The following is a 26,801-nucleotide window of genomic DNA, read 5'->3' on the forward strand; positions in this document are numbered from 1 at the left end:
GGTTTTCTGCAAAAAAAGATTAAATTGCTTATTTACTGTTTAGTAAAGCTAATTGCCTCATGTGAGTAGTAAGGTCTGCATGGATCTCCATACCACTTGTGGCTCTATTAAATGTTGCAATCCTTTGAACACTGTCATCCATGTGCTCAGCACAGGTTGGTGTGGATCTGATACAGAAATGGAGTAAATTCCTTTCTTGCCAAGTTAGTTGAGTCACAACAGAGCAGCAGCATGGGATTTCCTTTTAAGGAACATGTGCCTTTCTCTTATTAGAGGATAAAACCTAGCATGCAGCCAACAATTTAGTAGCTGGAAAAAGCAGGCAGGCAAGTAAGCACAAGCAATTGGTTTAACTGTAGAACTTCAAAATAATTTTTTGAAATGCAGTCCACTGATGGGAAATGGCTTGGTATAAATGGTATTACCGGGAACCATGAATTTACTGTCACCCTATGACTTTTTTGCTTAGTAAACATTTAGGTATACTAGTACTACACAGTGAGGAAAAGGGTCAGTAAGTCTGAATTTCTACTCAAAATCTGCTAACAGAATTAATAAAACTAATAAAACTGCAGCCTGAGGCTGAAAGAGAACCTTCAAGCATGAAGACTCAGCTTGTAGTATTTGTTAGCAGCTCTGCTGTCAAAAGTCCTAGTGATTGCAATACAAATGCTTCAGGAGTCCATCAGCGTGCCAGGACTCCATCAAGTGACTGTTTCCTAACCAACTTTTGCTTGCATAGGTTCTGTTTTGCTTTGTTTTCCCTTCCATCTTTAAAGCAGGGTATCTTCTGTGCTTAATTGGTATCTAAATACAATAACATGTGAATTTGTCTTAGGTTTGCATGGCCAGGTTTTGGAGGGGGGCGCGGGGGGTGCTACTACTTTCTGTCAGAATATGCTAGAAGCATCCTCCATGTCTGCTAGAGCCAGTGTCAGACACCTTCAAGACAGACATGCTGCTGGTCAAGGCTGGGACAATCAGAAATGATGGTAATTCCTTTTGGTAACATATTTAAGAAGAAAAAAAAGTTATTGGGTAGATGTAATTGCAGCCAGAGAAGAGCAGAGTGAGATTATGTAAGAAGAACAGTTCTGCAGACAGCCAGGTCAATGGAGAAGGGGAGGGATGAGTCAGACACTGCAGCTGGGATTCCCCCACAGCCCATGGTGCAGCCCATGGTGAGGCAGCTGTGCTCCTGCAGCCCATGGAGATCCACAGGGATGCAGAGATCCATCTGCAGCCTGTGAAGGAGACCCACACCAGAGCAGGTGGATGCCCAAAAGAGGCTGTGACCCTATGGGAGGCCTGTCCTGGCAGGGACCTGCAGACCCAGGGAGCGAGGAGCCTTCACTGGAGCAGGTTTCTTGGTAGGACTTGTGACCCTGTGAGATCTCATGCTGGAGCAGGCTGCGCCTGATGGATTGCACCTGTGGAAGAGTGCAATCTTCCTGTGAGATAAGCTCACACCCGAGAAATTAATAGGGAACTGTCTCTGGTGGGAGGCACCCCCCACTGGAGCATGGGAAAGACTTCTCTCCCTGAGCACTGGGAGAAAAAATGTCTGATGAACTGACCAGAACCCCTGTTCCCCTTCTGCCTGCACCATTGCAGTAGGAAGTAGAGCTAGGAAGGAAGAGAAGTGGGGAAAACAGTTTTTTAAGATTTGTTTTACTTCTTGTTATGCTGATCTGATTTTCTTGGTCCTAAATTCAACTAATGACCAAATTCTGTCTGTTTTGCCTGAGATGGTAATTGGTTTACCAGTCTCACTGACTTTATCTCAAATCATGAGCCTTTCACTATATTTTCTCTCCCATGTCTAGTTGTGAAGGAGAGTGTTAGAGTAGTTTTGTTGCATACCTGGTATCCAGCCAGGATCAACCCTCTACTGAATTCAAAAGGTTTTCAGTGCTACTGTTATACAAACTGTATTCATATTCATAATAAAGATTAATTAAAGTGCCTTCCTAGGTCTACCTATCAATAGGAAAATAACTTTTTGACGAAGAAATTGTCTTGTGAAGATCCCATGGGAATAGGGAAGTCTACTAGATGAAAACCTCTCAAAATAGGTTTTGAAGGGCCCAGGGTCTGTTTTTTCTTTCAAAACATCAAACCAAAATCACCTCTGCTTTTCTTACCTTAGGCAAATGTGGGGAACAACCTGCTTTCCTCATATACACAAACTAGTATTTCTCTATTCATTCTTGGAGTTTCCAGATATCTAAAGGGACTCAGAAATTGACCAGGAGGACTCTAATGCACACTTATAGGTTTCCAGCCCAGTTCACCTTCTTCAGGACTTCATTGTGTACAGTGTTCATGACTGTGTAATGACCTGGCATCAACTTGTGGATGTCAGGTCATTACAAACACTGTTCTTTGAATAGTGTTTTCACATGTATATATATATTAGAAGCTTTTTCTTCTGTCTCAAGACATGAATGGAGATTTAGATGAGGACATTAGTTATGGATTTTAAAATTAATATTTCTAGAAGTTAATTATGTACTGTTTAATAATGTCTGATTTTAAATGCAATGGACTGCAGCTCCACCCATATTCTTTTACCATGCATTATTATGGAAAATTAACCATCCTGAGCTTGTTTGGCAGCAGTTATCTATCTGTGAAAGCCAGGAAGCTTCAAAAGTTAATGTTTATGTAAATTCATTTCCATCTGTAGTGTTTCATCCTGTTGGGTTTGGGGTTTTTCTTTGCGTTATTTACCTGTTGTGTATTTTCATGTGCTTTAGTGTACCAGGATGTGAGTGTGATACAGCTAGAAACTAAAAGGACAAAAGACAACACAAGGGGGTAACATGAGGTAACAAAAATCCTGTTATGGTCAGCTGTTGAAGTTTTTGCATTTCCTCACTCAAGATCTCAACCTTTATTCTTTTTTTTTTCATTTTGAAATACATTTAAGATACAATTACTAAGCTACATGGATGCTACACAGAAATCAATGTCATGAAAGAGAACCAAGTGTATCTTGCACATTTTCCTAACTGCCTTCTGTACTCACATCAATCACCAGAGACCTTAATGAGGGTTCTTGAGTTAGGATGGAGAAGAGAAGGCTTCAGGGAGAAGTCTTCAGAAAGACTTTATAGCAGCCTTCCAGTTTTAGCAACCTTCCTGTAAAAGAGTCTTACAGGAAGACCGGAGAGACACTTTTTACATGGGCATGTAGTGACAGGACAGAATGGCTTTAAACTGAAGAAAGTAGGTTTTGCTTAGATATTAAGAAGAAATGCTTTATTGTGAGAACACGAGGTGCTGGAACAGGTTTCCCAAGGAAACTGCAAATGGTCCATCCCTGGAAGATGGAAGATCAAAGTTCAAGATCAAATTAGATGTGACCCTGAGCGACTTGGTATAGTGGAAGATGTCCCTACCTATGACAGGGGCATTAGAACTCGATGGTTTTTAATGTCTCTTCAAACCCAAAGCGTTTTAAGATTCTGTAAGAGCAAGAAACTTTGATATACACACACAAATATACAAACAAGAAACTTTTATGAAGTGATTCTAGAAGTCTCTAAACTGCTTACAGTAAACACAAAGTGAAAAATTTGTTTGTAGTTAATTTTTCCACATGGTATTCTCATCTTAATATTTCACAATGAAGACACTGAATTTCACTTTTGTTTCTACTCTGTTTTACTTCTGATTAATAGTACATAGGAGCAGCAAGTTATGTTTTGATTCATAGTTCTGGAAAAGGATAAGCAGAGCTTAAAATCAGAAACCTATTCCAGTCTGAAATACAATTATAAAAATATGCAGTCTACTGATTCTTCAAATGTACTAAGTAATTATTGCTCAAATGAAAATAGATAAGAGACCTATTGCTTTATCAATATTTCTGAAAAAGTTGTTTCAGGAAAAAGCTAGATATCAATGTTGGTACCAATATGCACACTGGCAAAACTGCAATACTCAAATATTTTACGTTAAAAATAAATTATTAGGTATCTTTAACATAGTTGTTTTGCTTTTGAAACTTTGGACCAATTTTAGTTAAAACTGGCAAGAGTATAGGGTTTTCACAAAGAAGTAAATTCCTAGTCTAGATTCAAAAAGGTATGGACCTCTGCAAACCAGCTGAGAGAGGCCTGTCCCATATGCCACCGCTTTGGTAACACAGCTTTCATTAATTAGTTGTGGGATCAAACTTTACATAACTTAACTATTGATTTTCACTATTGCTTTGTATTTAGATTGGTACAAACAACATCAAACCCATGTCAAATGGCTGTTTTCTTCTCCTCCCTTATTTTTGAATTCCAGTCAGATCAGTTAAAGATCTTTCTTTGTAATTAAAGCAATAAATCAAATTCAGCTCTTTAATTTCCTACATTAAAAGAAGCACCCAGCAACTATTAAATTTGAAAATATTGATGTCTTGTTCCACTCTTTATAGCGTAATGGAAATAAACTACATATTGGAGCTCTCTGGGACAGCGTTTCAGGATCTAGAAATAGCTTCCACTAACTCCTTTTCTTAGAGGAGGAAGATTTTAAGACAAGCAATTCCAGTTAGTACTCCCTGACACTGAGGCACACATACAAAATAAAGCAAAAAAAGCTCTCCCTAGGGCAAAGAATACATATCACTTGCCATTAAGCTTCCTTAAAGCTTAGGTTATAAAAGATATTGTCAAGGTAGCTGTGCCTCAGGCAGAAACAGGAGTTAACTTGATCCTTCCAGGGAGAAGCTTCAGAGTGTCATTCCCAAGATACCTTTCACGTATTTATCTAATTGCTTCAAAGAGCAGAACTAGTTCTCATCTACAGAAATGAAAGAAAGCTAGATGTCATGGTTTTCGATCAATGCCAAGCAATGTTGAATCTGGCATTCCCAGGACCAGAGAAGCTGCAAGAGTGCCCTCAAGCCCTGGCACTGCCTTCAACACAGTTATACCTGTGGAGGAAACCCAGTCCTCTGAGATGAGTCACAGGGTGTCCAACCCTTCTGGGTTTGAACCTCTTCTATTCTGCTTCCTCTGCTGCTACAGAATTGAGTCAGCCATAGACAGAAAGCCTAGAGCTACCAAAAAACACAGACAGATATTTTTGGTCACCAGAAATTGTGACAACAGGAGCCAGTTTGTGCTTAAGAGATGTTGCAGCAGGCAACATAAATAAATATTCCACTGACTTATGGAGAGGTTACCACTCAGTAAATAGCAGAGGAAGCAAATTGAAAAGATTGCAAAGGGGACGGCTTTTACTTGGAACTGCCACTGTTCTGCTTACCCTCAAGAGTGAAACTAACAAGCCCCACAGAGAGCTATTTGAGTTTAATATTTGGCTAGCAGCTGCAGTAACACCAAAAGAAGTGGATTGTCATGAGAGTGGTTGGTGAGATAGAAAGATAGAACTACTGAACTATTATGGTTAGCATCTGTGAATTTTTTTATATGAGCTAGCACTGCAAAAATATGCTGGCAAGGATTCAGATTTTTTTTTAATTCCCTAAAAAATGCTAGTGGGCAAAAGAACAATATTTTAAAATAGCTTCACACATTTTAAATATAAACAGATAATTGAAACAGTAGCACAGTTCCATTAGTTTCTTCAACTGCATGCTTCTATAGCTTCGTGACTTTTATTCCCTGCACTGCTTCATTGAAAAGCAAGAAGTTAAAAAGCAGTATCTAATCCTCAAAGCTCCTTCTCTTAAACTAAGCTTGTCTTTGTGCTGGAGATAGTCTTTGCAGTAGCAATGGTAGACACCTTATGTGATGAAATGCAGTAAGGGTTTTCACCAGTGGAAAGTTAATGACAGAAACTCCCACAGTATTGATAAGAAAACATAACATTAGGTTGGTTTCCTTAACAGAAGGTCTTAAAATAATAAAGTATTTCAATTTCATAAGACTGGAGCTTTATATCAAGATTTTATCTTGTACAATTCAGAGACTTAGGACTTTATAAGAATTTGCTCATTGTCCATTTTGTAGCTTAATATTCCACCAGTTTTAAAGCAGGCCATACATGTTAGTGCCAGTCAGCAAGAAAATTTGATTTTGAGTGTTAGGCTTAAGTTCCTTTCTTGCTTCACTTTTATTCAAAACTCAGAGGATTCAGCCAGAGGACTATTACTTTTCAAGATGGCAAGCCTTCAAGGAGACCTCTGAGACAGAAAGATGAGGAAAATGCTTTGTTTCTACAGCAGGAACTACTAGGGCAGACTTAGTTAGAAGAAATCCAATCTGTCTCTTCACTCTTCTGTTTCAGAAATCTTGGATGAAAATCCCTGTAGTGAGACAGATCAGTGACCAGTGGAAAAAAGAGAGGAAGCTGTCTGGGTGAGTGGCCAGGGGAGGATTCTGTGTGCATACAGGGAACAGAGAAGTGAAATTATGTAGCAACTCAGAGTCAGACTGCAGCATAGTGGGGATTGTTCTTCCAGCTTGTACAATACAGCAAAGATCATGGATCTAACAGGAGTGAGAAGAGATCAGTGGAGAAAGGGATATATCACAATGAAAAGCTTTCTTAAGTAAAACTGCCAAAATTTCGTCTTTAGAGGTAAACAAAATAAACCAAACAAATTCTGTGAAAAAAGCAAAAGCAGTAATGTAAACTTCACCAAAACAAACAAACAAACAAACAAACAAACAAACAAACAAACAAACAAACAAACCCCACCACCCTCAAACCAAAACTAACATTTAAAAAGAGCAGAAATAGAATAGGGAGATTCAGGCTTGTAGAGCCCAAAGAAGCTTATAGCCATCATAAAGTGAGGCAAATGTTTGCACAGATCTGAGGTTCTGTGAATCTTGATATTTTCTAGTCCAGCTCCCTGTGGGATAAAAATGAGTAACTTCATTCTTCTCTACCACTAGCACAAAAGAAGCTCTCCAAAGCACAGACTTTGGAACAGAGGATAAAAATGCGTGAAGCCAAGAATTACATTGCATGTAATGCAAAAAATGTACCTTTTAATATTTATATGCCTATGACTTGGGAATAACAATTCAAGTCATATATTAATTGACAGTATTGTTATTGCCTGGAGAAGACATAAGGCATAGGAAATCAGTGAGAGACTTCCCTGAAATCACACTAAAAGTGTGAAAAGAGAAGTTTCGGACAAGTTCTTTCATAGCAGCTCTTTCTTTGAAAGTGATTCAGTGAAGAAAATGCCATGAGCATAAATATGTTTAAGTTTTCACTCATGTGTCAGGCAAGTGACAATTTTGGTAATTTATTGTATTTTCCTTACAATGTCTCAATAGCTATTCAACAATTTCTGACAAAAAATTGCTCTTTTCTGTGCAAACTTGTGAGACTGAGAAGGGAAAAGAAGGGTAATAGAATTCTGCAATATCCTTCTCCTTGGCTGTTAGTTATACTCTCTTTTTGTTTCTTACTGTAAATTTCAAGCTTTAAAAAAATCTGCTAACAATGTTTATTTAACTCTGCAAACTGAAACAGATGTTCATTCTTTATTTGTACTTTAAACTAAAATGAAGAATACCTTTTTAGGCTGCTGCCACACCCAGCCTCTCATGGTGCAGCTTTAGACTAGCCCCCCTCACCCTCTTGTTGAGTAAGAAACTCAACTGTGCCTTGTCTAATAGCCTGCTCTCCTAAGATGCTCTACATAGCATGGAAAAAGCCAGATCTTTCAGAACAGCTCCTCTCTTTGAATTCATACATCATTGCTTAAAAAAGTCTAGAGCAAGATCTTGACACTGTTTCAAGACAAAACTTGCTGCTGACATTAATGGTGAAGGATGAATAAACAGTATTTTTGCTAACAACCTGACAAACACATTCCAAAAGAAACAGAAATACCTTTTCCTAGTCTGTCTTATTTAGCCCTGACTCACCTATGTCCCAAAAATCAGGTGAAAATAGGAGATAATAAACTTGTGGCATGAATTATTAAGTAGATTTTTACAAACAATGCTCAGAAACATTCTTCAATAGAAATTCTTTCCAAGTCACGTTCTGAACGTTTAGATGTGCTTCTAAATACAAATACTTTTATGAATCTCTCAGGAAGCCATACTGCTTCAGGCACCTTCTGAATGCTGGCACACAAACAAAACAGTATGGCTGTGGTTTTTCTTCTCTTTTTTCCCCACTTTCATGATGTTAAAAATAAAAGGAGTCAATAATCAAAATTCATGAATATTTTGATCTAGATGAGTCTTGCAAATCTTTAGCACATTATACAGAATCAAAACTTATTACCAGACGCACAAAGAAAATTGTTTGTCTTGATGTGCTGAGGATGATGATTTAGAACCATAGTCTTAACTTATGGAATATATCCACATCCATCAAAGTTAAGAAAATATACCCAGATTTATGCAAAATTTGCTAAAGCAGTTTTTTTCTTATCCTTGGAGACAGTTTAGGATTGAAAAAAGATTTAAGTAACTTTCAAGGAGCAACATGGCGGCAGGTTAAAAATGCAGTGGGAAGGGGTAAGGCATTTGTTCTGAAGCATGTGACTTCTGAGGCATCCTGCAAAAATAAGTGCCCCCCTGGTCCTGTTGCATTTTGTAAAATGGGATGTGTCCTTGCCATGTAGTGATGATCACTGGAATCAAGCCATTAATCCTACTAGTTCATCTGTAGTTAAGCACCAGACACCTTCAAGGCCCTACAGATTTTCACCATGGGATCACTGTTGAAGGAGCACTGATGTTTGTTGGGTGACCAGCACAACGGAGGCTGCCAGGGAAGCATGGTCAAACTGATACCGAGAAGAGGGAGTGACAATGTGGCAAACATACAGCATGAGGACAAATATACAGAGACACTGCCTACCTCTGTGTGCTCAGTTGTGCAGAGCAGTTGCTACTTCAATTTCTGTGGGCACCCAGCCACTGCTCACCCTCATGTAAAGAATTTATTTTGGTGTTTGTTTTCTTATGGCTACACCCTTGATCAGTACCACCTTAAACCAGGTTTCTTCTCTGGGTCTCCTTATTGCTACATACACAGACTATTTCTATACTCTCTAATGCACAGGGAATACAGCTCTGGGCACTCTTCTTAGTGTATATACATAATCTTACTATTCCAGGAAAGAGATTAGCACTAACACCTGACATCTATTGCTACAGATTTACTACAAATCATCCTAATAGTTCTGTCTTGTATCAATGTCACAACTCAATTTATATCTAGTCTAAGTGCCATTTGGACATTGTGATGCTGCGACACAGTGCATGACTTGCTTCTGTTACTCATCCAATGCCGTCACCACACAATTCAGCCCACACAATCTCTTCCCTGCAGGACTTTCTGTCTTTTTACCCTTCTCACTGACAACAGGTTATAGGTGTTTTTCAGAGCTTGTCAGTGTTGCTCAGAGGCAACAGGCACAAGGCACACTATAGCCCCCATCGTGAATGCTCTTTTAAGATACAGCTTACCAAGACCTAAGCAGTAACTGCAAAAGATGCTCCTTCCACAGTTTTGTTTAGAGTTGCTGTGACGCAGTTGTGTGTCTCACTTGCGATCCCTTAGGAGCCAGATTAAATAGAAGTGGACACACATCAGACACACAAAATAAAAGCATGGAGATGGCCATACGATATTAAAAAAAAGGGGGGGGAAATGAACTCATAGAAAAAATTATGCATCCTGAAAATTGGTTTATTTTCTTGTTTGTCTTTTTTTGCATCTGGTTTCTCAAGAGTATGATTGAGAAACAGGGAAGTGAATGTCAGAATTTGCAAGCACAGAATTATGCCTCTGTGGATTGAAACAAAATCCGTATCACCCATGGGGAACAGGAAGAAGAGAGAGAGTATATATGCTCTGGCAGTAAAAAAACACCATTTTGAAAACATTACCCAAGACAGCCATGTACTTACTGTTTTGTCCCAGCTAACTTACCTACTGTGTGCTTCCCCAGACAGTTATTGCACTGGCTCCTAGCCATATGCCTTTGATAAAGTGCACTTGGAATGAAATAATTTTGCTTCCAATATAATCTCTTGTACTCCAGAAGCTGTCCTACAGCAACTCGCTACAGCAAGTTAGCATGGATTTTCTGACATAACCACAGAAGGTGCAGTCAAACTACAATCATCATAGAAGAAAGTTTGACAACAGGTATTACAAAATTGGCAGGACATGCAAGGTAAAGGCATATTTTACAAATACTTTTCACATCACCACTGCGACTGCAACTCTCATGGGACTGCATCTACAGCGGTGCATTTAGCTCTGGGGACCCCAAAATAAGACCTGGACCTCTTGGAGCAAGTCCAGAGGAGGCACACAGTAAAGATCTGAGGGTTTGAGCACCTCTTCTCACGAGGACAGGCTGAGAGAGTTGGGTTTGTATATCCTGGAGGAGATTCTGTAGAGACCTTATAGCACCTTTAAATCAGTACCTAACGGAACCTAAAAGAAGGCTGGAAAGGAACTTTTTAAAAGGGCATGTAGTGACAGAACAAGTGGTGATGGCTTTAAGCTAAAGAAGGCATGTTTAGGTTAGCTATTTGAAGAAATTCATTACTGTGAGCGTAGTGAGCTGCTCTAACAGCAGCTCAGTGCCCAGTGTAGCTGTGGATGCCCAATCCCTGGAAGTGTTCAAGGCCAGACTGAATGGGTCTTTGAGCAACCTGGTTGGGGGGATGGTGGAACTAGATGATCTGTAAGGTCTCTTCCAACCAAAACCATTTTGATTCTATTATCAGAGCTGCTCACCCAAAGGGATTAACTAAATTACTGATGGATTGCTCAGAGCACAGGATTATTCATGTACAGCTAATAACTTCAAATTTAAGTTACCTGAGTATTACTCTGCTATGGATGGTCTGAGATGAAAGATGTGTCTCCTAGTAACTATCATCTTCACCATAAAGTCTGTGACTATCAACACTATGAATTTTTTTCACCAAAAATTAATTTCCTCTGTCCAGCTCTAAAATTAACTATCTTACTGCTCGTGTGATCAGACCACCAAAGCAGATGTCAGTTGCTGTTTTGCTGATAAACAAACAGCTTTTATCTGCAGGATTTCCTTCTAATAAGTACTTTTCCCAGAACATGAAGGCCTTGTAATTTTAAGACAGTTCTTACCTAAAACTTCCTCTGGAATTGTTAATATTTCTCCAAAGAGTGACTGTTCTTGAAAAACTTATCAGTTTTATATACCATTCCTTTTCTCTGTAAGGCAACAAGCAAATTCACAAGATTTGAGTTGTTGCAGCAAGTGTTGTGCTGTAAAGCTATGCAATTTGCAGCAGGGCTAAGGCTTACCAGTCCAATTTTAACACTGAGGTTAAGTACAGGCAATTGTGTAACATAGTATCTGCTGCTTGGGCAACTTATTGCCATCTCTATGCCTGGTACAACTGGAACATTTGGAAAAACAGTTTTATAGTCAAGCTTAAAAAGAATAAAGCTTTTCATTTTTGAAATTGTGACAATACTTGCAAATTTTTATTTAAGCAAATTTTGGAAATTGGAGCTGTGGCACAAACTTGAATCTTTAATTAATGTAAGCTTTATATTTTTATTCAAGTGGCTTTTAATTTTAGTTTTTACATTTCACCTTTTGGATCAGTAGTGACTTGCATTTTGGGTAATTTTAATTTATGAAATTTCTAGTTTTTTCATTACATAGTGACAGAAGGGAGCAAGGTAAATTCACGACTGTATTCCTTCTTCTAACTTGAAATGTAAAAAACATAGTCAAGATATTTTATTTCACATCCTATTGTTTTATTTAGGATTTCCTTAGCTGCAAGTCAAATTTTGGAAAGCTAATAAATTACAGGAATGGCTTTACCCTTTCCCTTCCTCCCTCTCTGTCAACCTCCAAAGTTGTTTTTTTCATGTATCAGTTCAAGATAGCCATTTATGTTATGAAGGGCTTAGGAAAGACTTCCAGGCTTTTTTTCCCCCCCAACTGTTGTCTGTTTTGCTTCAAAGGGAAATAAAGCCTTATTTAGGAAAAAACCCAAACTTTATTTTTTCAAATCATGTCTGACAGATTGCAACACCAAACAAAGTACAGTAAAAAAATTATTCACACGGCCTGCAAAAGTTAACAAGACAGTAATCACATAATGAACCTCTGTCCAAGTCCTTTTTGGGTCCAATATAGATTCTTCATACTACAGAGGTAATGCCCACTTTACAGTGGCATCAGATAAAGTTTGTGAAACCATTTTAACACCGTCACTGGTATCTGCTCTCTCTATATAGCAGCTTTTGACACAGTTTTATATTCCTCCAGACACATGAAGGATAGTCTGAAGTCAAATATAAATTTCTCCCCTTGTGTCAGGAGTTCAGCATTAACTTCCACAGGTTTGCCTGGAATTTACCTGAGGCCTTTCATGGGTAAATATATACAACCTGGTAGAAACTGTTTTGCATCTGTCAATCTGTCCCATACAACATTATTGGCACTTTAAAAAGGGAGCAGACGCACAAAATATGATGGTGGAACTGAATAAATTTTTCTTTCTCAAAGCCTACAGCAATTTTTGCTACTTTTAACAACTAATTGTGAGCCACATGTATAGCATGCCAAACAAACATAAAAAGAATATATGTGATAAGTTAAAAGCTGCCATGGAGGTTTCTCCTCCCATGCCCATCTTTGCAAAAGAGGCTAAAATAAGTCAGTATAGGCTGGGATCTCCTCTACAGTACTCTAACATTAGGAAAACAATAGACAGATATTTTATTCTTCCTTTGAAGCTGCAACCCCGAGATGAACTCAGCTGGTTAAAGCACACTGTTAATAATGCCAAGGTCATGGGTTTCATCCCTGTATAAGCCATTCACTTAAGAGTTGGGCTCAGTGATCCTTCTGGGTCCTTTCCAACTCAGACTATTTTGTGATCTGTGAATTTAGTAAATGTAAACAGGAGTGGAGCATTTGACAAATTCTACACACACACAACGCACAAACAAAGAATTGCTGTCATACCTTTAATTTTCATGCCAATATTATCTCTGCAATTACCTCAATAATCTAATATTTCCGTTGTGATCATCTGTTTCACAATGCAAAGCTTGTTTTTGTTTTCCCTCTATATCTAAACCTTTCAGAAAAAGCTACGAGTGAAAGCAGTAAATACATAAAACCAGAGCACTCACCTCATTAAGGCCTGAGAGCACAGTGACATGAGGCACTTGTGTCCCATTCAGTGGAATACAGTGCAAAGAGTCCCAAGTCAGCTGAGACTTCAAAGAGCCACTCCAAGCAGCACAGAATACTGGCATTGCATTTATAAATAGCACAGATCTAAATAGTCTGAAGTCAGCTTTATTGTTTACATGCAGTGAGCTTGGGTAACCCCACACTGGAATCATCACAGGTCTCCCTACGCCAAAGTATAGAGACAGGTAGGGTTTATTAGATCTTTGCAGCATTTTCTGTCTTTCACAGTCTGTAGATGTTTTTTATCTTATAGTTTTACTGAGGTTGCAAAATCCAATGCCAACACAGGTCATCAAGACTTTCTCCCCGCCCATGTGCTCTTCCTCAGTGGTCTTTGTTTCAATTTTAAACATGATCTGGAAGAAGCTTCTGAGGTGTCGCAGAAACTCAACTCTGAATGAGAGAAAATAATACTGTTTAAGAAACAAAACAGAAAGTCCAATAGCATTATGTACTAACACAGATTCCAGCAATGAGCATGTGAATGAAATAAGAAAATATTGCTTAGTACAGAGAAACAGGTCTACAAGCTCCAAACACTGTTCTCACTTGTGTTGTAGAAGTTGCTAGTGACCCTTCCTGAAACCTCTGTGCTCTCTGCAGAAGCAGAGAGAGGAATGGCTGGTAATACAGTAAGACAAAATGGTGAGGGAAGAAGAAAGAAAGGAGAGAAATGTAGCTAGGCATGTTATTTACTCCTGATGCTGACTCTTCATTAGGGCTATAGGAACCCTATGAACCCCATACCAACCTGTGATTCTCCTTTCCCCTGCCCAATGTTTAAAGCAGAAATAAAACATAAACAGGCATGGGTGCATACTTTAAGAGAGATCCCAAAGCATGTGCATGATTTCTGACTGATTACTGACTTCTCCACTTCTCAGTTAAATGTTTCACTAGGATTATATTCAGACTTAGAATTCTTCCTGTTTTCTCATTTTCAGGAAAAAAAAATTCCTTTCATCATTTCAGACAGAAAGGCAACAAGAAACTGAACAATCACACTGATCCTAAACAAACACTGACTGGAGAGCAAGTAACACGAAAAACTATAAAAAAAGAAAAAAAACAAAAACATCCAAGAAAACATTTTTACTGGCTTCTCCAAAAGAGGGAACATGCAATTGCACCAAAAGACTACAAAAGGAAATTTGTAATTGCTTCTGACAGAAGTTTGGACTCTTCCAGTCATGGCTACAAGCAAGTCTGCAGTCTTGAACAAAGATTTAATCTCTTCCAGCAACTGGTATGCACCTTTCTTAGTTCAAAGAAATGGAATATGGACATCCCGTTCACACATTGGCTTGTCTGCTCTGCATGCTGAAAGCATAACTGCAAGCTAATCACACATACATCATTACAACAAATCAAGAGCAAGTATCCACAAAATGGGAAGAAGGAGAACAAAAGCCTAAGTCTGTCCCCACAGTGGCATCACGAGGCCTCTGAAAGCCTCTTGGCAGCTCCTATCCACAGAAATTGTGAAGGAGTACAAGGAAAATTGCAGGAGCAAAATTGCTTTATACACTTCAGCTGGGCATGCTGCGGTTCCTGCACTCAGATATATGCTTGGGAGAGGAGGAAAATGGCAGGAGCTGGAAAAAGAGAGGCTGTGTCACCTATACTGGTGTTTGGGATGATCTCACTTATCTCTGGGGCAATCTGCTAAATATCTCTGCAGGGTGAATGTGGGAACATTCCTCCCAATGTTATGTATCCTTTCTCCTGCACCTTTCTGGACTGATAACTTGCTTCAGCACAGACACCAGCTTTCTCATCTCTCAAACAAACTAACAGTTGAAAGAAAGAACTGAAAAACACTTTTTCTTCCATGCCTCCCCAGCTGCAAGGTTTCTTGTTGCAGCTATAGTAGGCAAATGGGCATATGCTAGCACAAATGCTCCAGTAAAGCTGACAGACCACAAGCTCTGTATCAGCCTTCTCCTTAGCTGGGTCCTTTCACAGGCTCTGGCAGCGTGACAAGAAAGCAACCAAGCCCAAAACAGGAGAAGTGAACTGCAAGGAGGCACTGCAGAGTAAACTGTAAAAATGACAAGAGGCCATATGGAGCCAGAGACTCAGGGAAAAATCCTAAAAGGTGATCAGGAAACTCTGCAACATGTTGGTGGGATCAGTTCAGCCCATACCTCTTTTTGCATGTAGCTGGGCTACCCTGAATCTCTGCATCTTTTCCCTTTTGAATAAAGGCAGAGTGAGAAAAATATCAGCCCCTACATACACGGGAAAGACTCTCTGGGGTGCGAGCAAGGGGAAGGCTGCCTGGGGACACCAGGGGAGAACGCAGAAGCAGCAAAAGGCCAGCTTTGTCTTGTAACAGTGGAAGCACAAGTGGTACAAACCCTGCAAACAGAAGAGAAGAGAAAGAGGCAGGAAAGTAGGGGTTTGAGACAGAAAGCAGGTTTGTATTCGCTCTGAGGTTGGTCTGGGTCACGGGTGGGCACCTCAAATAATATCACAGGTTGCACCAACCACACAGGCACAGGCTGCAGGACTGAGGGAGGGGGTGAAAGGTACAAAGAAGGTTTATTTGGCTGAAAATTTACACTCTGTGTTCAGGCAAGACCAAGGCAGCAGCTGAACAGAGCTGCTCCTTAGGTGCAGGGACAGCCACATGAGCCACACTGGAGGCCTTGTAGCCAAAAACAACAAGCGTAAAAGGCCTGTGTATCTAAGTGCTGTCTTTTCCCCATAGCCTGCTAAGAATTACCAACAAGCACACAAGAACTTCACATATTGAGCAAAGCAACCAGCTAAAAGAGCAGTGTGAGAGAAGACCAGTGCATCAGCAGTGCATTCTTGGTTCAGTTGCACTGGGGCCTGCACAGGGCTTTGCCTGCTAGCAGTGGCAGCCCCAGTACTGCTCTCCTGAGTCCTGCCACACACCTTCCCAGGAGAAGACAGACTGAGGAGCCAGGAGTGGGCATCCCCAGTCAGGGGAGAAACTGAAAGTGTCAGCTTGGCTAGACAGAGGCACCCTAACCCCCCTCTTGAAGCCCCTAAACCCTTGCAAAGCCATGGATTGGGGCACTTGGGCTTTTGGGGCACAACAGGCTTTCCTGTTGCTGTCCTTCATGTACCCCTGGCTCATGCTGGTCCACCTGCATGCAGACAGGTCTGTCCTGACAGACTGACCTCTGTGAGTTAGTGGGATGGCCAGCATCCCGCATTTGATTTTAAGCTCAGCTTCACAGAAAAGCACTTGCTTCTGTGAAATACAGACACTAAGAAAGGGGTGATGCAGAGCAGCTGCTGGCCATGCAGACTATTAGTTCCACTGCCACTCAGGACAGCCCTGCTCATGGTGTTTCATTTCCACTCCCCATAGTTAGTTGAGGCAACGGATGTCTCCTGTGAGAATAAGAAGTTTCCTCGTTCTAACGGACGTGTTCCAAAGCATTTTGTGATGCTCTCAGCAGACAGCTGCACTGTCACATTCATGCTATATTATGCTGGACAGGGAAGCCAATAATATAGCTTTAAAATAACTTCAGATTCTGTAGGGTGAGAGTGTTAAATACAGAGATGTCACAGCTCTGAAAGAAAAGAAGGGACAACAACATGGAACATGACAATACTGCAATTTACTTCATAAGCTTGTGTATCCAATGAGTTGCTTGGGAGCCAAATTTACCAGTCCTTCATAAACAGCCCTAGCTGAGGGCATAAAAAGCCCTGGTTGTTGAATGCATAAAAAGCTGCATTCTATCTGAACAGATCCTATAGGATTGATGAGTCACAGATTCTCACAGAATCATAAATTTTGCAATGCACTGCTTCAGTATGTGTACTCCTGACCTTTATCCCTGCTGTATACACCTAGCTTGGAAGAAGTGACAACCCACCAACTTGAATTCATCCTGCTTACAAAATAAACTATTGTATTTGCTTGATTTTCACAGAAGAAAAAAGGGTAAAAAATTAAAAAATACTCACAATGACAAGTGATTGGATTGTCTCATATGCTTAACTGTGCACTTCAAACACTAATATCTACTCTTCTGAAACCTTCCACATGAATACTTACTTTATAGGGGACTACTTCCCCTTTGTGCAATGGGACACTTCCCTATCTTCCCCTCAAAATCTGATGAATGTTGTTTCCAAGGTATCAGGAGTTGAGAAGAGCAGTTAGGTAATTTTTAGCTCTCATGTGATGGCACCACCATTCTTCAGTTATCACAGTACTGTACCTTTCACGTATACAGCACCGGTACCATGATAACCGAAAAAGGACAGTTCATACTCTTACTATTTGATGCCATTGCCAGATAAACAAACCTCCCTTCATCTGACTAAAGAATAACTGCTCAGTCTCTAGAAATAACTGTGATCTAATAAATCCCTTGCAAGTCTGAAAAATTAAATTTTTGATAAATTGTTTTGATGAATTTTTTTGATAATTTGTTTCCTAACCAGTTTCTCCTAGAACTCAATTAGGCCACTGCTGTGAAAGATAATAAAAGGTGTTTTTATAAATACATTAAAAACTAAACGAAGGCCATGGAAAATATCCATGCTTTACTGGATGTGGAAGGGAACATCGTCATCAAGGATGAGGGAAAGGCTGAGGTCCTCAATGTCTTCTTTGCCTCAGTCTTTAACAGTAAGACATCCTCAGGGCAACCAGCCCCCTAGCTGGGGTACAGGGAGCAGAATAGATCTTCTGCAATACACAATGAAGTACCAAGACATTTAGAATTCTATGGGATTGGATGGAATTCATTCAGGGGTACTGAGGGTGCTGGTAGAAGCACTCACCAAGAAAATCTCCATCATGTAGCATCAGTCCTGAGCAGGTCCCAGAGGACTCGAAGTTGGCCAGTGTGATGCTCATACCAGCAGGGTCAGAAGGAGGACCCAGGGAACAATAGTAATAGCCCATGGCTTGGATGGCTCTTCACTAGGTAAAAAACGATTTGTATGGCTGGGCCCAGAGAGTATTGGTGCATGGAGTTACATCCAGCTGGTGGCCAGTGACCAGTGGTGTTCCCCAGGGCTCAGTACTGGGGCCAGTTCTGTTTAACATCTTCATCAGTGATTGTGGATGAAGGGACTGAGTGTCCCCTCAGTTTGCAGATAACACCAAGCTATGTGGGAGTGCTGGTCTGCTGGAGGGCAGGAAGGCTCTGCAGAGGGATCTGGACAGGCTGGATCATGGGCTGAGCCCAGTGGTGTGAGGCCAACAAGGCCCAGTGCTGGGTCCTGCCCTTGGGTCACACCAAGCCCAGGCAGTGCCACAGGCTGGGGCAGAGTGGCTGCAAAGCTGCCACAGGAAAAGGACCTGGGGGTGCTGGTGACAGCAGCTGAACATGAGCCAGCAGTGCCCAGGTGGCCAAGAAGGCCAATGGCATCCTGGCCTGTGCCAGCAATAGTGTGGCCAGCAGGAGCAGGGCAGGAATTGCCATCCTGTACTCAGCACTGGTGAGGCCACACCTCAAATCCTGTGCTCAGTTTTGGGCTCCTCACTCCAAGAAAGACATTGAGGTGCTGGAGCATGTCCAGAGAAGGGCAACAGAGCTGGTGAAGGAGTGCAAGTCCAATGAGGAATACCTGAGGGAGCTTGAGGGGTTTAGCCTGGAGAAAAAAGGAGGCTCAGGGGAGACCTTATTGCTCTCTACAACTGCCTGAAGGGAGGCTGTGGACAGGTGAGGGTTTGGTCTCTTCTCCCATGCAACAAGCGACAGGAGTAGAGGAAATGGCCTCAAGCTGCACCAGCACAGGTTCAGGTTAGACATCAGGAAGAGCTTTTTCACTGCAAGGGCTGTTAAGAATTGAAATGGGCCACCCATGGTGGTGGTGGAGTCACAATCTGTGGAAGTGTTAAAGAAACAACCAGATCTAGCACTATGGTCTAGCTGAGAAATAGTGTTCAATCAAAAGTTGGACTTGATCTTAGACGTCTTTTCCAACCTTGATGATTCTGTGATTCTGTAACCTGTGTTTACAACTAGCAATATAAGAAATTAATTTCCTTTCTATCCCCTGAACAACTACCAGCTACAGACAAAGCTTTAGTAAAAACTGAGACTGAAGGACCAGATAGGATTCTGCTGCCCAATAAAACCTTAAAATAGAACAGAGCTCCATGAACTGAAGCATTAAGCTGTTTCATAGCAATAATCACAGTTTCTGAGTTTGGCTAGCCATTTGAAATACAACATTTAATGACACAGATACAGAGAGATCACCAGGGAAAACATAGTAGTGTACACTAGGCAATAAAAAGCCAACTGATCTACACATACATTCCACGTCAAGAGCCATCAATAAACCCTGTCTCTGAAATTCTCAGAAACAGGAATAATATGGAACAGTAAGGGACTCATCTAACATGTAGAAACAAACCCTAGGCAACTTACACCACTTGTCTCATTTGAAGTCAGGTACAAGTTGTTCTATTTGTTACCATAGGCAAAATCTCCCATATATAAAAATAGCTGTGCAATAAAACTAGCGAATTAAAACAAGACTGTGTAATTGAACTGAACAAAACAACTTACGTGTATGGAGACAGAGGTCCCAACAGGACTTTGGAAACATCCCGCTGTCCAAGGGTCATAAGGAGCAGAGCAAGGCTCTGATTTGTTGAATCTACACAGCCTCCCTGCAAACCAAAATGTTTTAATAATTAATCTCTGTACAAACCAGAAACTGGGATGGGAGGAGAGTAACAAAGGGAAAAGATACACTTAAAAGGGTGAAATACCACTCCCAATGTTTAAGGGCCAAGAAGATAAAAATCTGGATTTTTTTAACAATGAAAAATTAATTTTGAATAGGAAGCTAGGAAAAGAACAGAACTAAAACAAAACTCATAAGAAGGTCACCTTAAATATCCCTCCTAATCTGTTTTAACACCTCAGAATGTAAACACTGAAGAATTTCTTTCCAGTAAATTGAAAAGAGGTATTAGTTCTAGTTGACATGCATCTGAAGATCCATTAATTCCAGCACTTTATGATAATAGTTACATTTGGACAAATAGTTCAGTGTTAGAAGGTGCAAAACAGCAAGTTAAAAGTTATTTAGCACTTATCCACAGAAACCCTTACTGTCAACTTTTATGAGTTTACACTTGTAAAACATTTCCCCTCCATCATTAAAATAGAAGATTTTTTTATTGCTAGTGAAAGAGCCATACATAAAATTAAGTAGAACCACACACACTCTTGTACATATTTGACTGTAGTAAGTCATATGCAAGGTAAATTGTTCTGTATGTGGAAAATGTTTACTATGATGTATTAATTAAAACTGGAAGGCTAGAATTAGAGATAAGAATTGTTTACAAAGCTGAAATATAAATTTGAAGGGATACTTTCAGTCAAGGCTGCTGTAGAGACCAGCCACATGAAAGCTATGAATAGTTTTCTGCTGCATCAGGCCTAATGCTAAGTCCTCAGAATAGACTCTCTTGAAACTAAAACCTTACCTTTTTAAAACCAAATTCTCTAATGAGGTAAATTGACAGCTACCTTTGTTGACAAGGAAGGTAACCTATCATAATTTCAAGACATAACACTATCAAAGAAGGCAAGGGAGAAAATATATTTTGGACTACATAGATTAAGAGAATCAGCCAATGTGACAACCTCAGCACATTTACTCAGTGAGAGGCAGAAAGGCAGAGCCTTTCTGAGAGGGGATACTGAAGACTTAATTTTCAAGATGGCCTTTTTTCTGTGTGACAAACTGCAGCTCCATTCTTCTGAAAAAAACTCTGCACATTACATGCAAGGAACTACAGCACAGCAAAGTAAGTAGCTCTGTTGCATTCACTACCATGACCCAACTCCTAAAGCATGCTCTTACAGCAGTACTTCCCCTCTTAACCGTGTGAACTTGCCACACCAAAATGAAGTTCACATAACCTAATGCTGCCTATAGGACTGATAAAAATTTTGCTTTATCTTGAGTGAACAGGGTACTTGCAGAATTTGCTGGTGCAATCTAAAGCCACAGATCTCACCAGCTGTATTTGCCAATGAAACATATACCAAAGCAGATAAGAGTTTGTTAAGGATATTCCTGACACTGGACTTTCTGTAGTTGTAGTTTGGTTAGTAATTCAAAATGCTCCTTCTTACTTGGATGAAAACTTCACATTTTCTGAGCTTGTTTTATTTCTCTAGAGCTGAAAACATTATAAAGTATCTACTTTTATAACCCAACTTATACAAAAGCTTCAATCAGCATGGAGACAACCATGTCCCAAGAAATAAAACACAATGCATCCATCATGTCCTAACTGCTTACATCAGCTCCCTACATTGCTGCAGTGAGTCAGTCATCCCCAGTACTGCTGTGCAGTAGCAATCTGTTATGCACATTTGTGGTGCTGTCCCCTTGAGCCACTCTACCATCTCCTCAGGAATTCTCATTAGACACTGACCTTGATTAATGGCTCCTGGGCAGTTAAGCTTCTTTTTAGCTTACCAGAAACAGTCTGCTCCTAGGAAGTTCTGCCTAACAAACTGCTGTTTTCTAATGGACAGTCTTGGAACATTATTTTTGTCTAAACCATAGCACAGGTGGAACAATATTATTGTTACTGCACCTTTTGACGAAAGTTCCAGTAACAACTGACCCAGATTGTGGCCAGAATGGAGAATGACAGAAGGCTAAAGCCAAGCACCTCACAACCCTACTGGTAGCAGTACTAAGCGAGGGTCTTTGAGTTCTCCAAGGCCACAGAAGGCTGCATCAGCACCTCCCTCAAAGTGGTACACCTCTTGAAGCTCAACAACCCTCGAGTCTTCAGTACCTGGAGAACAATCACCAAAAGCTGTTGACAGGGCCTGCGCTGACACACTCAACCCTCAAAGCTTAACCCTTCAAGTGTTTACAGCTACAAAGCCATCTGACATATTTTACTAAACTTGAGGAGAATTTTTAACCTTTTTATATACATCTTTATGTCTATCTGTGTGCATGTATGAATTTATTTAAATATACTACATCAAGCATAGTATGAATGTTGCCATCTCTTAATTTTTTAAATAAGTTGCTACTGAGCATATAGAAAATATTACTGAATACTTTTGTAAATATTAGTCACAGAATCACAGAACGGTTAAGATTGGAAGGGATCACAGCAGGTCAGCTGGTCCAGCCTCCCTGCTCAAGCAGGATCACCCCAGAGTACATGGCACAGGATTATATCCAGACTGTTCTTGAGTTTCTCCAGTGCATGAAACTCCACAACCTCTCTGGGCAACCTGTTCCAGTGTGCAATCACCTGCACAATAGAGGATATGTAAAAATATCTTCCTCATATCTAGGTGGAACTTCTCGTGCATCAGTTTCTGTCTATTGCCTCTTGCCCTAATGCCTGGCACCACCAAGAAGAGCTTGGATCCATCTTCCTGGCACCCTCCCTTCATAAGGTCCCCGCTCAGTCACCTCTTCTCAACACCAAACAGGTGCAGCTCGCTTGGCCTTCCGTTGTAAGAGAGATGTTCCAGTCCTTTAATCATCTTTGTCATCTCCTCTAGACTTGCTCCAGGAGCACCATGCCTCTCTTGTCCTGAACACAGCATTCCGTATGTAGCCTCACCAGGGCTGAGTAGAAGGGCAGGATCAACTCCCTCAACCTGCTGGTAATGCTCTTCCTAATGCACCCCAGGGTATCATTGGCCTTCTTGGCCACTAGGACACACTGCTGGCTCCCAGACAGCATGTTGTCCCCCAGGATACAGACAGCTATTCCCCAGTGGGTCAGTTCCCAGCCTCTGCTAGTGACCAGGTTATTCTTCCTCACATGCAGAACCCTGCATCCACCTTTGCTGAATTTCACAGTTCTTCTCTGCCCATCTCTCCACCCTCTCAAGGCCCTTCTGAAGGGCTGCACGGCCCTCTGGGGTATCGGCCACTGCTCCCAGCTCTGTGTCATCAGTGAACTCACTGAGAAGACATTTGTGTATTTGTTCAAGTTATTGGTGGAGAAGTTAAACAATACTGGACCAGTATTGAACTTTGAGGGCACCACTAGCGACAGGCCTCCAGCCAGACCCTACACTACTGATTACAACCTCCTGGGATCTCCCATTCAGCTGGTTCTTAATCCACCTCACTGTCCACTCATCTAATCCACATTTCCTAAATTTGCCTATGAGGATGTTGTAAGAGACAGTGTCAAAAGCCTTGTTGAAGTCAAGGTAGACAATATCCACTGCTTTTCCCTCATCCATTCATCTATTTGTTTCATTATGGAAGAGAAGCAGGTCAGTCAAGTATGATTTACCTTTAATGAATCCATGCTGACAACTCCTATTTCACTTTCTTCTCCACCATGTGGATAGAAATAGCCTCCAGAACCACCTTTCCAAGGCTTGATGTGAGGCTGACTGTCTGGTAGCTCCCTGGGTCCTTTCAATTTTTATGCCCAGTGTGATGTTTGCTTCCTTCCAGTCCTCAGGCACTTCTCTTGATCACCACAGCATTTCAAAGATGGTTGTAAATTGCCCACCTTGGTGTCTATCAGCTCTCTCAGCACTTGTGGGTCCATCCCATCAGGGCTCATGGGCTTGTGGATGCCATGTTTGCCTGACTCCAGCTTGGTCCTCCTTGGGCAAGGGAAAATCTCCATTCAAGCCTTCCTTGTTCCCAGTCGCCTGGGTCAGAGATCCCTGAGGGCTGGTCTTGTCAGTGATGACCAATGCAAAGGCAGCATTCACTAACTCTGCCTCCTCTGGGTCCTCTGTTACAGGGTCCTGCTTCCATTTAGTAACAGGCCCATATTATCCTTTTTCATTTTGTTAGAGATGTATTTGAAAAATCCTTCCTTGCTGTCCTTGACATTCTTTGCCAAACTTAATTCCAGGTGGACCTTGGCTTCCCTTGTCTCTTTTCTACATACTCTGACAACCTCTCTGTATTAATTCCAAGTAACCTGACCCTGCTTCCAGTTCCTGTGTATTTCCTGCTTACCCTTGATAATGAGAGGAGTTCTGTATTTATCCATCAGATCTCTTCCCCTTTGCCCAATTTCTTGCACATTTGGAAGCATTGTTCTTGAGCCTGGAGGAAGTGATCCTTGAATATCAACCAACTCTCTTGCACGCTCAAGGTCTCTTGGATCCTGTGGGGCTTGTTCTCATGGCATTCTCCATGAAGATCTCCCTGCAGAAGCTAAAGTTAGCTCTCCTGAAGTCTCTGGTTGTGGCTACTTGCTGCCCTGCTTTCTTCTCATCTGGAACTGAGTCCCACACTCTCATGGTCACACCTCCAGCAAGGCCTTCTCTGTTTGTTGGTATCAGTTGAGCAGCACACCATTGCCTGGGGGATCCTCCACTACCTGTGTCAGGAAATTGTCATCCATGCTTCCCAGGAGCCTCCTGGGCTGTTTGTGTTTCACTGCGCTGGTTCTGCAGCAGATGTCGAGGGAGTAAAGTCCCCCAAAAGAACCAGGGCCTGTGACTTGGAGGCTGCTTCAGATGCCTGTAGATGGCCTCATTCACTTTCTCCTCCTGATTAGGCGGCAAACACAACAGCAAGCACCCTTACTAGTCTGCTGTTTTATCCTGATCCATAAGCCCATCATCCTCACCAAGACAGAGCTTGACACTGTCAGTGTTGTCTCTCCTGAACAGGGTGTAGCCCTTCATGCCAACATTCCAGTCACATGAACTATCCCACCATGTCTCTGTCACCACAATAAGATCGAAGCCCTGTGACTGCATGCAGGTCTTTAGTTCATCTTGTTTGTTCCCCATACTGTGTGCACTGGTGCACATGCACCTTACAGAAGTATTTGATTGTGTCAGCATTCCAGTAGTCAATAATTAAATGCTGCTACGTTCTTCAGACAAATTGTTGATCAAGTCTGGGGCTACATTTTGCAAGGGATACACTTTTGTGACCCAAAGGGAGGACCTCCCTTCCCCTTCTGCAGCCTTATCCTTTTCCATCCTTACCCTTTTTGCACTCCCATTCTCTGTATAAATCATTGTAGATTCACTCTAACCCAATTTTTCTTTGCAAGCTTCAACTATGTAATAACCAATAGGGAACCTTGCCATGAAACTTCGAGGAACGTCAAATTTATACAAAAACTTGGTTTTGACAATACTTTTGCCAGCGATTTAAGTGATCTAAACCACTCATTTGCAACCATTCCTACAAACGCAGTTCCCAGACAGTGATATTAAGTGATTGCTTGTAATCTAATGACTGAACAGTAACGTCTGCCAAGTGAAGGACTTAACATTCCCAAGGAGGCCAAGTTTTTTTCTATCAATCCACCTGCCACTTACTCAAGAGTCAAAAATTAGAAACAACTCTCCCAAAAGAAATGGGATGGGCAAAGTCAGAGCCAAGGTACATTTGTTCCAAAATAGCTGGTGCTCATTACCAATGTAGGATGCAGCTTCTACATTGTATTAATTCAGTCTATAGCAGTTTCTCCATTATTGTTTACACTGACTACAGAGCCAGATCCAGCTAGTTGTGACAATTAGACACAGATTCCTTAAAACCCCATCCATTTTTAAATGTTGTACAAATACTAAAGCTGACATGTACATACAAATATCACAATTCTGCGTATTGGACAAAAGCATTTCAAAAAGATTTTTTCTTCTGAGCTTGAGCCCAGCTTTGACTAAGTGTTAGTTATATTTTGGGATACACACAATTTCCTCCATTACCTGTGTAGTACATATTTGCAGGACTCAATAATTTGTTATGCAAAAGGTAACAAATTATTGCAGAGGGTTTGTATTTTGGTTTTTGGGGTTTGGGTTTTTTCCCAGAAGAATGGAGTAAAGCCTTACTACACTGAAGTAAGACCATCTTGAAAATTAAGCCATCAATGAAATCCTTCATGCATTTTAGCTCTAGTTCAATATAACAAACAGCTTTAGCCCTCCTGCCCCTTCAAGGTCCCCTAGCAATTTGGCCTTTCTTCATTGAAGAATTCAGCCTTAAATAGGTACACACACTCCGCTATTTTTCATTATTACAAAGAATATAAAAATTAAATCCTTTTCCAGTTGTTCCAGACTTTCCATTCTGCCAATTACTCTCTACATAAAGCTCCCATAAACAATGTCTTTCAAAGGCAAGAGTTAAAATCCTTACTGGCCTTCTACAATTAAGCTTCAGAAAGAACTGCATATGGATTTGTAATGACAATGCTAGTCAGTCACTCCATTGCCCCCTCTTGCAGAGCCACTGCAATTAAGGCACTGTGCCACTTATTACTTGTCCATTAGCTCTGACATGTTTCCATCAACAAATGTGCATTAAAAAACCTCGGCTGATTCCAAGAATCACGCAACCTAATTAATATCTTTTTGAAGGCTTAGTAAAAGGACTTTTAGCAAGACTCAAATCCTTAGATTTCCTAGGTTGTAAACTTTACACAATGGCAAGCACTTTACAAAATGACCCTGGACCCCTTTCAACAGTAACTGCAACTCCAGCAGATTTGTGGGTGATCCCAACACCTAAAGCCTTTTACAGAGAATTGTCTCCAGTGCTCTCAGGGTGCTCTGGTCTGGTCAACCCTCCCTGGCTCCCACAGCATAGTACCTACAGGTGAAAACACAGATGGTAAAATAATCCCATAAAGAGAAGATCTAAAAACAGGAAAATAAATTCTCCC

General features: G+C 41.0%; 1 protein-coding gene across 1 annotated transcript in view; it reads right to left on the minus strand.

Annotated features, from left to right (window-relative positions):
• Positions 1–11,946: 11,946 nt before the first annotated feature.
• Positions 11,947–26,801, minus strand: part of RCL1 (RNA terminal phosphate cyclase like 1) — a 33,012-nt gene continuing 18,157 nt past the window's right edge. The window contains exons 8-9 of the mRNA XM_030969186.1: positions 19,696–19,799; positions 11,947–13,567 (exon numbers count right to left, since the gene is read on the minus strand). Of these exons, the coding sequence (XP_030825046.1) occupies positions 13,417–13,567; positions 19,696–19,799 (255 nt within the window). The 3' untranslated portion in view covers positions 11,947–13,416. The remainder of the gene's footprint in view (positions 13,568–19,695; positions 19,800–26,801) is intronic.

The sequence above is a fragment of the Camarhynchus parvulus genome, chromosome Z (genome assembly GCF_901933205.1).
Source record: "Camarhynchus parvulus chromosome Z, STF_HiC, whole genome shotgun sequence".
Classification (NCBI taxonomy): domain Eukaryota; kingdom Metazoa; phylum Chordata; class Aves; order Passeriformes; family Thraupidae; genus Camarhynchus; species Camarhynchus parvulus.